A 13844-nucleotide genomic window follows, 5' to 3' on the forward strand; every position below is an offset into this window, starting at 1 on the left:
TCTCCACTATTTATGTTTTTCGCATGGTATAAATGCTTTAAAGTAAAAGGAAAATATGATGTATTTGTAAGTATTATTTTTATATTTACTGTTGTACTTTTAGATGTCGGCATGTTACAACTTTCTCTTTAATTTATCGCATAATTCTCCTTAAAAAACCAAATTAGTCAAGGAAGCAATACACCTCAAACTAGGCCTACAACAATTGCCTATACTACCCGAAACAGATACAGCCAAAGATATGATTTTGGTAAGACACGTTTTCGGAAAATGATATATCCGGTTACTCCTGATAACGAAGAGCTAAATATCGAAAATCGTAAAGTAAAAAATGGGTATCGTTAAAACGTATCACCTTAATTTGAGTAATCATAAAAACGAAAAAAAAATTGAAGATCGCTTGCGAACATATTCGTACGTTTAACAAGGAAGTAGAGGTTTTGGCAAAAAGTTGGACATTAGAATTTATGAAACTATCATCAGATCAACAAATTTATGCTAAAAAAGCCATAAATAATGTTTCATTCGAAGGACGGTTGGGAATATTACATAAAAATTAAGTTGTTATAAATAAACCACCTGTACGTATTTTCTTTGAAACTTTATCCTGCCAATTACTCTCGTCACATTCAAACTCTGCTCCAACATTCTTCTCTCCAAAACCAATACAGGTAACTGATGAAACTATACAACTACAATATATAATTATCATACGTCCGATGTGAGAAATAACCTCCGATCCGAGTGAATTTTGGTCTTTTATTCGAAGCAAACGTAATCAGTCTCAAACCCCCGGCTCAATGAAGCTTTCTAACCAATCATACAATACGCCTGAAAGCATTGTGTTGCTTTTGGAGATTATTTCAGGAGTGTATACACGAACTCACTTCCCGGCGATCATCCTGTCGTCTCTGAACCTCCCTTAACTTGCATAGACGTCCTCGCGCTAACGGCTACCGACATTATAATGGCGAGCAAGTGTCTCGAAAGCAAAATGACCTCTGGTCCAGATCTAATTCCTAGTTTTTTAGCTGAGGACTGCTCTGTTGCACTTACAGACCCTGTGCTCTACATTTTTAATCTGATACTTAACACAGGTATTTTTCCTAATATCTGGAAGCAAGCCAAAGTTTGCCCTATCTTTAAAAAGGGTGATGCTGTAACAATAGAGAATTACCTTTATAAATTAATTTTTCCCAAGGTTAAGTCCATGCTGGCCAACGATCAACATGGCTTTGTTTCTGGCCGCTCATGTACTGCAAACCTAGCATCCTTCTCTCAGTTTGTGTGCGAAGCACTTAATTATAGAGGTCAAATCGATGTTATCTACACAGACTTTCAAAAGGCTTTTGACCAGATTGACCACTTCATTCTATTAAATAAGCTTGAACGCTAGTTCGGATTCTCCGATCGCTTGATAAAGCTCCTTAACTCCTATTTACTTGACTGCTCTCAGTTTGTAGTGGTCGAAGGCTTTAGATCTGCTTGTTTTTCACCCACCTCTGGAGTTTCTCAGGGCTCTAACTTGGGCACCCTTCTCTTTAACGTTTTCGCTAATGACTTGATCTCCACCCTCAACTGCTCTCGGTTAGTATATGCTGATGATCTAAAGCTTTTCCATAGGGTTGCCTCTATAGCAGATTGTGGTCAACTGCAAGAGAACATCAATACTGTACACCATTGGTGCACTTTAAACCGGCTTAACCTTAATGTTTCCAAGTGTAATGTGGCCAGCTACTTTGGAATCAAAAGTCCAGTTGTCTTTAATTACTCAGTTAATGGAGAGTCTCTGGCAAGGTCTACCTTTTTAAAGGATCTTGGAGTCACCTTTGACCAAAAATTTTCTTTTATCCCTCACATCGAAGATACTGTTTCTAGAGCTACTCGCATGCTGGGCTTTATTATTAGAAATTGCAAACTTTTTTCGAACACTGCCACTGCCAAAACTCTCTACTATGCATTTGTTAGATCCAGGCTGGACTACAGCTCCCTCATTTGGTCTCGCATTTACAACCAGCACATTCACCTATTAGAATCAGTCCAACGGCGATTCCTTAAATGTTTGGCATTTAAGGATGATGGAGTCTATCCTCTAAGGGGTTTTGACCATAACCTGCTGCTCTCCAGATATACTGAAGGGTCACTTGCGAAGAGGAGAGAAATGCATTCGGTGAAATTCTTGTTTAATTGACTTAACCATAAAATTGACTGCCCATCCCTTTTGCAAAGAATTTGCTCTCATATACCACGCCCAGGATCTAGACAGTGTCCAGCTTTTAACTTGGATACAGCCAGGTCCAACATTCTGTAGCAGAGTCCTATTCACTTTATGTGTCAAAACTTTAACACTATTGCTGATTCCTGTGACATTCACCATGACAATTTGACACTTATTTTGAGTCACCTGCGTATGGTCGGTGGGGGAGGCTAGGTTATTTAGTTTTTAGTTTGAATACATTTATTTAGTCGTTTTTTTTCTGCTCTTTTGATTTAAATTAATTCTTGATTCTTATCCTAATTTAGTGTTGATTTTTTATTATTTATTTTCTCAAACTCACTACTTTTTTTATTATATAGCAATTCTTTTATAGTTTAGTTGCATGAATCTAATACAGTTCATGCATTTGTACTTGTACATTTATATATTTAATTGATTCTCCTGTAACTGGGTATATGTAACCTGTTGGAAATAAAGCTTATTATTATTATTATTATTATTATACGTAAATATTAATTCTCGACAGGAGAACAACTAAAGGACCCATAATATCAATAAGAATATGGCACTACACTCTTACTATTTTTACTACTCTTACATTTCCCTCTTTATATATTTTTCAAAACCTACTATATTTACAACAAAATAAAAGTAGATATTTTACAAATGGAGACATTTTATAGGCTGAGCACACGTGGCAGTGCAATAGTCTTTGTACCACGGACAGACTGAAAAATGTCAAAATGGGCCAGATTATCTAGCAGTTAAGTGTTACAACAAACTGTGAAGAGACCTCTGACCTAGGTCTAAGTATTCAAAGATTTAAATCCAAATTGTCTTACCTAATAGCTAATAAGTAAAACATATTATAGCGTCGATGAATTCTTGGACGACTCAGTCCTCCATATCTGATTTAAATTAAATACTTATGTGTTGCTATGAATTTTTATCCCGATTTTAACCTATTGTAATATGTTTGCTTTGATGTTTTACATGAATTTATCGCATAATATATTTTATAATCGTAATTTAAGTTTTTAATTAAATATTGTATAGTGTTTATTCATAAAAAAACTCTTTTTTTGGTCTGAAACTAGTTGAACCTTGACGTAGGAAATCATTTTGCATGTATTAACATCAAAGTTGAAAATAAAAATGATTTATTAAAACAATTTTATAGAAAATCAGGTTGTTTTAATTTATGCTGCTGTTGCCGAAAATTTGATACCAACAACCTTATATCGTAAAAACACGTAAATTATAGGTTTTTTTAATATCTCCTAATAACTTTTATTTTTGTTTAAAATATGTCCTTTTTGTATTAAAACACCCTGTATTTAAACTCTGTCTAATATCCATGATTAACATTGATATATCGGTGTCTCAATATAAATGACAAAATATGGAAGTCGGTCGTGTATAAGGGGCCTATAAAATATTAGATTTTATGCTCCTATATGAAAAAGCCTAATCTGTCTAAATTGTCAAAACAATATACAAGTGCTATTCAAAAAATGCTTCTAAAGTAATAATAAACACACAAACATATTATTTATATAAATCAAAATGTAGAAAAAATGACTAAAAAAGCTCTTTTAAAAGAATATGAAAAAAACTTACAGGTTGTAATAAAAAGTGCCAAAGAAAGTGGACTAAAAGATGATCAGATTGAGCAATGCATAAGGCAGTCTTTTAAGCCTTTAAAAAAGACTTCACATGACCAAAAAAACCATAAAATCGTAAAATGTAGTCTTCTATTGTTATTACCCTTAAGTCTATTTATCTACATTTTATTAAACGTTCACACTCCAACCTCCAGCCTAGTCTTAAGAAACGTACAAGGTCTTACTTATCCTGCTCTGAAGATTGTCAGAATCATCTCGGTACCTATTATTAAGTTATTTCCTTCATTTACAAGTAAGTATCTTTACTAAAAACACTTCATATAATTACTATACAATATCAATTGTAGGTTTGTATGATGAGAGTTGCTTAGTTGAAAACCCATATTTTTATTTAACTGATATGGATTGTTGGCCTTGTGAAAATATCCATTCACTCCTAAACTTAACTGGAGTTGATGATGTTAACCCACTAGAGAAATTACGTGAAGGCACACCCTGTATTATTGAGGTAAGACTTATTTTATCTATTAATTTTACATTGTATAGGATGAAGTAAATAGATAGTTATTTTTAGATGAATAAACCTACAGTTTCCCTCAAACACTTTCAAGAACTGTATTGGAATTATTCTAGTGAACTAGATCTTGATGCAAACAGGTTAAAGGTCACTGGTTTAAATTCGGGTACTCTGAAAGCAGTAGCGAATCTGACTGAAGAAAATTTGTCTTCCAATTTCCATATTCATTGGAGAATTAACAAAATGATACCAGCAAGAATAGTGAGAAAATTGTTTCCGAAGCCTCATTTTTTACCAGAGAGGTATGAACTTTAGTAAATAAGAACATATATGTAGCAGTATATATTATATTAAAATAGCTGAGATTTCTTGCTCAAAACAAATTATACTGGCAGAAGACTTAAACATCAACTATACTCCAACCAACTCTGCTGCCACATTGCACTTAAAACACCTTTTTAGTTAATTTAATTTGGCAATAAACTTGTTGACATGAATTACTCAATTTTCGTCTAATACAACAACTATTTATGTTCTAACCTTCCAAATAGTGATATTAAATGTGCCATAGAAAGTGCTGGCTTAAAAAAAAAAAACATGCTTTAGTGTTATTAACAAAGAAAAATTGTTTTAAACAAAGCTACCTTAAATTACTACCACTAAACTTAACCACTACACCCCATATTAGCTCTTTTAAATATTCAGTCAGTCAGAAATAAATCCGATGAACTCTCTTTATTTTTAGCATATGAAGATAACCCTGTCATTGTTGTTTTGACTGAACATTGGCTCAAACAGGGTGAACCTTTTTTCATAGAAAGTTATGCTCTTGCATCCATCTATTCCCGTACTCAGTATAATCATGGTGGAACTTTGATATTGATAGAGTATAAGTTTTTAGAAAGATATAACTTTGTTGATATAACCAAGTTTGAGTATCTCCTGGAAGAAAAAACTTTTGAATTTTGCATTGTTTATTCTAAAGAATTAAATTTGTACATTTTAGGCCTTTACAGGTCACCCTCGAGTAATTTTAGTAGTTTTATTGATAAATTATATAACATTTTAAGCCAAATATCGGTAAATGCATCACTAATATTAACAGGTGACATTAATGTAAATTTTTTAGACTGCAATAACTCTAACAATCATTTGTCGATACATAGAGTGCTGAAATCTTTTAATTTAAGTTTGCATGTTGACCAACCTACTCGCATCACTGCTAATTCAGCATCACTTTTAAATTATGTTTGCTCTACTCTCTGTGAAACGCAGGTTGCATGTAGAATTGTAAATGCCGGGTTGTCTGATCATGAGGCCGTATTATGTTCCTTTCTTCTAAGTGAAAAAAAGTGTACCTCAAGAAAAAGTGCGGAAGGTTGTTCACTAGAAAAAATTTCTGTAAGTTTAAAGAATGTTGTAATTCAATAGACTGGAATGGTATCATACTTAACAACGGTGATCCTTTTGAGAGTTTCCATTCAACTTTAGTGGATGTTTTTGAGGCAACTTTTCCCATGGTGACAATTAGGGAAAAAAGGAGAAGACCCTGGTATAGCAGGGGTCTATTAGTTTCTGGTAAAAATCTTCGGTGTTTGCACTCCATAAGAAAGTTTGCCTTGGACAACTCCAAATTCATATCCTACTTTAATAGATATCGCAAAATTTACCGTGATACAGTGAAATTGGCAAAAAACTTATACTACTCAAGTAAAATAAACCAATCAAGAAATAAGTCTAGAGAGTCTTGGAAAATTGTTAATGACTTACGTGGCGAACATGGGAACCCTTCTGTTTCTAATAGCACGGTGTCGGCCGAAACACTCAATCATTTTTTCCTGGGTGTTGCTTTGGGTCTATCAATATTATTGCCTCAGTCTGTTGGAGATCCGCGCTCATACTTACACAACATTAAGGTGCCTGAAACATTTTTCTTTAGACCAACAGATTCTAGTGAAATAATGGAAGCTCTATCCTCAATGAAAAATAAGAACTCCTCTGGATGGGATGGGCTGTCACTAAAGGTCCTAACAGCGTTACCGCTACCAACCCTTGATTCTTTGGCTGAGGTGTTAAATGTTTCACTTTCAAGTGGGTCCTTTCCACATTTACTGAAGGATGCCTTGATTATACCATTATTTAAGGGTGGAAACTATGATGACCCATCAAATTTCAGACCCATAGTCCTGCTTCCCACGCTTGGCAAGCTTGTAGAAAGATTGGTAAAAACTAGGATGATGGAATTTCTGAAACGGCATAATGTTCTTAACCATCAGCAATTTGGATTCCGGACGAAACTGGGTACATCTGATGCTATTTTCAATTTTTTAGAGAGTCTGTACATGGGGTTGAACGCTGGGGAGAGTGCGGCGGCGGTGTTCTGTGACTTATCTAAGGCGTTTGACTGTGTAAGTCACAGAATACTGCTACAGAAGCTAGAAACCTATGGATTCAGAGGAGTTGCTCTCGACTGGTTTCGTTCTTACCTATCTGGAAGAACACAAAGGGTATTCTTTGACAATGATATGTCATCCCGTCTGAATATGGACGCTGGTGTACCCCAGGGTTCTGTTCTTGGACCAATATTGTTCCTGCTATATGTCAATGATATCTCTCAAATTCCAATTAGGGGCAAATTTACTATCTTTGCGGATGATACAACATTACTTTGGCATGACACTGACACCAAGAGATTAAGGAATATTGTTGATGAAGATTTAATTCTTGTAAAGTCATGGTGTAAATCTAATAGATTAACTTTTAATATTTCTAAAACTAATATTTTAACTTTTAAATGTAACCTTGGAACTGTCACTTTGCAAAATGAAACAATAAGTCCTTCTGAAACATGCAAATTTTTGGGCCTGACGATTGATAAGCAATTAAAATTTGAAAATCATATCTCCTCTTTATTAGGGAAGTTATCATCCAACTGTTATGCTATTAGAGTAATAACACATTCTCTGGGACGTGATGTGGCCAAAATTGCCTACCATGCTCTTATAGAGTCTTATCTGAGATACGGTATTGTGTTTTGGGGTGTGTGCTCTCAGTATTTGTTCAGTTCTCTATTTATTTTGCAAAAAAGAGCCATACGCTATATGTGTTTAGCTCCCTTTCGTAGCCCCTGTAGGCCATTGTTTTTAAAACACTCTGTCCTGACATTGCCATGCCTTTTTATTTTAGAGACTGTTTGTCTTATCCACAAAAAATATCGCCATCAACTTGGCCCCCCCTCCTCGGGTTACAATCTCCGAACAACCTTCTCTTTACCTCTACCTATCCCAAAAAGTGAGCAGATTAAGTCCTCTTTTGTATATGGGGGCAGAAGGCTTTTTAACCACCTACCCCTTTATATAAGGCTAATAAATTGTGAAAAACGTTTTAGGAAAAATATAAAGAAACTCTTGCTTGCTAAAGCATTTTATTCTGTAGACGAGTTTTTAAATACAATCTTTTGACAGTGAAGAATTTTGCGCAGCGTAATGTGAATTCTTACTACCCTTTCTTTGGGTGTGTTCTATATTCTATGTATGTAAGAATTGTTAAAATTTTTATATTTTTGTAAAAGATTATGTTGTCAACTATCTTTAAGATTTTATATAATGCTTTGTTAACAACAGATGATGTTATGTAACAATAAAGCTATTTTTGACTTTGAATTTGACATACACACTTACATTACAAACGATCAAATTTCTTGTAGTTAAAACCAAAAAGTTTCTTTGATTATATATTTATTGGAGCTCTATCTACAATCCCTTATAAGTTTGATATTGGGCCACAAAAAATACACTAATAAACTTGTATATAAAACTTTTATAGAAGTGGCCAAGCAGTAGAAAGATTCCTATTCATTGATGGACCTAAATCAAACACTTACACACTGCCAAATACCGAATGTAGCTATGTGTTCATGATACAGGGTTCTGGAGAGAGAATTATAGCTCTGAAACCATCAAATGAATGTAAGGATAAGTGCAAAACTATCTATGTTGTTATGAAACCTGCAGCCCTCTGTAAGTACATTTTCTAAGTCTATTAAGTAATCAACCTAATCATTTATGTTTTATAGTATTGTTCAATTGGTGGTATTGGAGGCCAGTTAGTCTTCCAGTAAAGAACTCAACAAGTCTTTCTTTTACTTATATGAATTCTTTTTGTTAATTTTCTTAGATTTAGTAAAAGTCTGCCAAAATTTTATATCAATACTTATTAACTTATAACCAACATTTTTAAGGAAATTTTTAAATATACATATTTGTATACATTTAAAAATAAAATAACAGGTTTTAGTACAAACAATTTTTTTATTTTAGCCAATAAACCTAGTTTTGCCAAAGCCTTAACACTTTATCTTTACCTCCTGAGGCCACCTTTAACCCATCAGTACTCCAATCAACTGCAAACACTTCATCTGCATGCCCCGGTAGATCGATTTCCAATTTTTTACTTTTCAAGTCCCACAGTTTTAATGTTGAGTCTGCACTTCCACTGACCATCAGTCTAGAGTCTGCACTGAATGCTATGACGTAGACTGCTTGAACGTGACCCCTTAAAGTTGTAATAAATTTGCCAGTTTTTGCTTCCCAAAGTTTAATTGATTTATCAAAAGATGCCGAAGCAAGTATCCGACCATCTGGAGAGAATTTAACATCATTAACCAGCTGCATATGGCCTGTAAGTCTAGCCAAGGGCTTCCTATCCTTTTCTGGATCCCAAAGAAATAGAGTAAAATCATCTGAGCCTGAAACTAGCCGCTCACCAACTGGTTCAATCACCTCTTTAAACCTCTTGAGTGCAAATTCTTGTGATTTCTTTTTATCTGGTATAAATGTGTCTTTGTGTGAGTCTTTAATGGGGTCAAATGCTCCTATCCTTAAAATATAGTCGGTATTTAGAGCTAATGTGTTTACCCAATGAGCATGTCCCTCGAGAGTCCTACACAATACCCCATCACTAGCCCTCCAAACTTTAATTGTCCTATCTTGAGAGGCTGAATATATTAAGCCTGAGCCTCCCCATTTAACTACAGTAACACTTTTAGTATGTCCTGATATTGTTAAAACAACTGAACACAATATAGAATCCCAGATTTTAATATCCCCATCTTTAGATGAGCTCGCAAAGAGCCTACAGTCTGGATTTTTATGATAGGGTTCCCAACTTAATGATGTTATCCATTGTTTATGCCCTACCATTGTTTTACCTATCTGATTTCCAGTTTTAGGATCCCAAATGATTATTTTACCATCTTTACATGCTGAAGCCAATTTGCTGCTATCTGGGGACCATGTTATGCACAATACCCAATTTTTATGACCATTACAAGTATAATGTGGTGTTTGTGTATTAATGTCCCAAAATCTAACTGTAGTATCTCCAGATCCACTTGCCAAATGTTTGCCATCTGGTGAAAAGCTAACTGATATCACTGCTTCCGCATGTCCTGGCATGGAAGCAGTGCATCTTGTAACTGGACGAACTTTAAACACTGCTTGTTGTTGGTATATAATATCAACAACACCTTCAGTATTTACTCCGCCAATATCTAAAGTTTTTTGCAATGTATTGGTTATTTCATTCTCGCTTATAAAAAATTTGTATGGTACAGGTTCTTCCTGCTGTAAAAGGGCGTTGCATATTAATGTTAATTGTTGGACAGTACAGTTTAACGGCAAGTCCATCATGTCCCCTGCAGTATCTCCAGTTTCCGAGATAAAGCGACACAGGACACGTTTGATATCTTCATTCTCCATTGTGGATAATTGTAGTATTATTTGTTAAATATCTTGTAAATTTAAAGGATGCAATTATGTTTTTAACTTTGAGGCACCAACCAATCTACATAATTCTGTTAAATAAACAAGAGTAAAAACAGTAAGTAATATGGCAAAAATCAAACAAACGGAACGTGTTGTTTTTTGAGGTTAGATAATTTGAAGTCACATGTGACGTAGAGCTATGTGCTTTTAAGGTGCATTCACAATCAATTTGTCGGTAAAGCATATCGATGGCCTAGGTGCAATACCTCATATGTACTATAAACAACATTTGCTGTTATTGTAAAAAAACTTCCTTAAATACTCTGTGACTTTTAAACCTACACCATTTATAAAAGAAATTTACAATCATCTTCTATTGATAAAATGGAAAATCTTTAGCTTTAAATTTTATTTATTTAAATTTTTTGAGTAACATACGTGGTATTGCATTTCTGAGTTTTATTAGTTTTGGTACTTACGAGATAATTTAAATGATAAAATATTGCTGTAATTTTTTTCATACTTACCATTTATTTTATTGTTTATTCAATTTAGTTTACATTAGACAATAAATAATATTAAAGGCAAAATGTTTTATTGCGAAACAAAAACAACAAATTAAATCTTATTCTTGCAAATGAACACAGGTACACTATTGTGAACAAATTATTACAATTAAAACAAATCAAGCCATGGTTTTTAAAACAAACACAAGGAACTAGGTATAATGTAAAATTATGTATTTTGAATGGAAAAAGGAAGATTATTGTAATTGTATTAATATGTTTTTGAAAGTGAAATTAAAATGCCATTGCGAAACAAAAAATAAATGAAACCTTATTAATAATAAATAAAAGTACCTAAAATGTAAATTTTTCACTATTTCTTTTTGGTACTTTCGTGAGGCAAATCTTTGTAAAACGAATGGTAGTCTGAGTTCATAACTTTTGTAATTTCTTAAAGATGTTGGTATTTTTCATACGATATTTTGGGCTTGCATGTATACAGGTCTTTGTACTGAATTACCTTGGGTATATTTTTGCCTTTTCTCAATGGTGCATATCACTGTCAAAGTCAGTTTAGACGTAAATTACACCTGTTGGTGTATATTTTATTGCTCGTATGTCAGCAACTTTTGACCCTACAAGTCTTAAAGACTGATACCACTACACTGCAGGATCACTATAGTCTTTAAAAAAATCATAATGTAGGTACTTAGTGTCAAGAGGAAAAGGTTTTTGACGAGCTTGACGGGTAATAGAAACGTATTCACCTGGCAATATATCACGCTTTTTAAGATGCCGTTCGATTAAACTATGAACGGTGTCGCACTCCATCTGCGTGTGCCCTGAACTAAATATTTCTGCTCAATAGTTATTATGTTGTTACTAACGGAGTATTTGTAGTAAAGCGTCGAAGCAAACATCCTTGGGCATAATTGCACTGCCTGCAGGTCCATTGCCAATACATGGCAGTGACCTTTAGCACCATATTCTTTATCTGCTTGCTTTTCCATTCTTGCTCTGTCTTTATTTGCAATGTGTGTTTCATATTCTTGCTGATTTAGATTGCCGGACTCAAAGCTACAACATACGTCGCATTGATCTTTCCTTGGCTGAAATATTCCAATATTTTTTTGTTCAAGTACCTCATCAAAAACGCAACTGCTAAGAGGTTTTTTTTGCTCTAACCAGGCCTCCAAAAATTTTTTTCTCTCACTTATCTTAGGAACTCTGTTTTCACTCCGCTTTGAAAGAACTTCTTCTCTTGCTTTGACCATTCCATGATTCCCTAATCTACACCATTCTCTTACGTTCCACTCTCCAATACCTAATGTATTTAGGAATTTTTTTTTGCACACGTGGTATTTTTTATTTTTAAATTTAAGAAAATAAAAAATGGTTTGTGACTTCTGCGTTTCTTTATTTTCCGTTTTCCTTCTTTTTGGCTCGGTCTTTTCGATGTTATTAATTATAAATATTTTCTTCTGGTTTCACGATAAGTTTTTCCAGAATTTGTTGAAAATCTGCATTCTCTCATCTTCTGTGATTTTGTCACATTCATAGATTTTACTCTTACCACGTTTTCCGGTACACCTTTTTTTAACCTGTCTTTTATCGCGCATTTTATCATTTTTCCAATTCTTATTTTTCCTTGTAAATCCTAAGTAATTTTTCCCCTTCATGCGTTTGATTTTATTCTTGTTTCGTTTCCACTTATTTCGATCTACATATTTTCTTTTAGACCTCGTCCTTTTCTCATTCTGTTCTTCATGCAAATTATCTTCTATAACTTCTTCCTCAGGAAATTCATCCATATTTTCTTCATCCTCTTCTGCAGTTTCTTCACTTTCAACTTGGAAATTTGGGTCGCGAATTTCTTCTAGTGCTTGAATCTGATCCTCCAACTGGAACTCAACGCTGCCGTTTTTTCTTTCTTTTAAGGCAACTGAGGGTCTGGTAGTTGAGATTGTACATTCTTCGTTAACGGGGATGTCCAAAGTGCATATTTGATTGAAGAACGTGTCGTCGGCCAAACCCTCATTTCCACTAGCTGATGCCACTTCATTATTTTGCCAACAACTGCTAAGCTCAGCCACTATACCGTCATCAGCAACATCATAAATTTCAGAAGCTTGAGGCTCAGCACTCTCTATTAAAATGTTTTCATCAAATAATATAGTATTATCAAGTAAATTCATAAAATTGTCGTCATTTACAAAGCCTTGTCTTACACAGTCTGATGGTGGTTCTACATCTGCAGCTTCTGCCAGCGCCAGCGCAACTAACTTTTTATCCCTGTTCACTCTGCAAAAATAGCTAGCGTTGGTAAACATATTTGGTAGGTACTTGAATATTTATCTCCTTATATCCAAAACAAACTAGGTAAATTTTATAAAGGAGACTCTGATTTATTGCTATCAAATGGGTCGAGAGTATGTCAAAGCGATTAAGTATGGTGTAATCGCCAAACAAAAACTGTTGCAGGTACGATCATTAGTAAATTTCATGAGAATGTGTGCATGGATGACCTGCAACGGTTTTTGTTTGGCATTTACGTCATACTTAACCCATTTGATATACTCTCATCAAAGTGATGCCCTTGATAAAATTTGTTTTAGTCATAAAAACAAAAATAATAATTTAAAATTCATTTTAATAGATATTTTAAGTTTAATTAAGTACTGTTTTTTAACCCATTAATCAAGATGATAAATAATTTTAATTTAATACAAACATATTGGAAATATAATTTAGGAAAGGCTCTATAGAGGTATTAGTGAAAATAGACAATAATAAATAAAATAAAGTAATATTTATGTTAAAAATTCGGTAAAAAGTACTGACTATTTAAAACACATTTTAAAGAGGCTCTAGCCTAAATCTAATATCATACTTAATTGAATTTAGGGACGTGAAAAAATATCAATTGGATAAATGGAGGTAATATTCAATACTAAAAATGTATGGCAACTCAGTGGGCAACTGAACTACTGGTAGGTAACTCAGAACAATGTGACTAAACTTGTTTTGAGAGTTGCAATAACACGTATGTACAATGCAATTTAAACATGACATTTTATTTAAAAAAAAACAGAAAAACGATAATTTACTTATTGATTTTATCTCCAGGTACCTACTAGATATAAATGAACTAAGATTCCACAAAAAAAAATAATAAACTTACTTTGATTTTAGCTTGAAAGACGGCACATAAAC

The 13844-nt window shown here is 33.8% G+C and overlaps 2 protein-coding genes across 2 annotated transcripts; one reads left to right on the forward strand and one right to left on the reverse strand.

Moving 5' to 3' along the window:
* The first annotated feature begins 3706 nt into the window (after positions 1-3706).
* Positions 3707-8665, forward strand: LOC126738633 (uncharacterized). Its single transcript, XM_050444057.1, has 5 exons — positions 3707-4135; positions 4191-4351; positions 4418-4662; positions 8186-8379; positions 8436-8665. Exons 1-5 carry the CDS (start codon positions 3796-3798, stop codon positions 8525-8527), a joined length of 1032 nt encoding a protein of 343 aa, XP_050300014.1. The 5' UTR covers positions 3707-3795; the 3' UTR covers positions 8528-8665.
* Positions 8651-10274, reverse strand: LOC126738632 (notchless protein homolog 1). Its single transcript, XM_050444056.1, has one exon. It carries the CDS (start codon positions 10117-10119, stop codon positions 8689-8691), a length of 1431 nt encoding a protein of 476 aa, XP_050300013.1. The 5' UTR covers positions 10120-10274; the 3' UTR covers positions 8651-8688.
* Between the last annotated feature and the right edge of the window lie 3570 nt (positions 10275-13844).

This window comes from Anthonomus grandis, chromosome 7 (genome assembly GCF_022605725.1).
Source record: "Anthonomus grandis grandis chromosome 7, icAntGran1.3, whole genome shotgun sequence".
NCBI classification, from domain to species: domain Eukaryota; kingdom Metazoa; phylum Arthropoda; class Insecta; order Coleoptera; family Curculionidae; genus Anthonomus; species Anthonomus grandis.

Coding starts and splice junctions, on each gene's coding strand:
- LOC126738632 (XM_050444056.1), bottom strand. CDS start 10,119: ATGGAGAATGAAGATATCAAACGTGTCCTGTGTCGCTTTATCTCGGAA.
- LOC126738633 (XM_050444057.1), top strand. CDS start 3,796: ATGACTAAAAAAGCTCTTTTAAAAGAATATGAAAAAAACTTACAGGTT. Junction 4,136..4,190: donor GTTATTTCCTTCATTTACAA/GTAAGTATCTTT, acceptor TATCAATTGTAG/GTTTGTATGATGAGAGTTGC. Junction 4,352..4,417: donor GCACACCCTGTATTATTGAG/GTAAGACTTATT, acceptor AGTTATTTTTAG/ATGAATAAACCTACAGTTTC.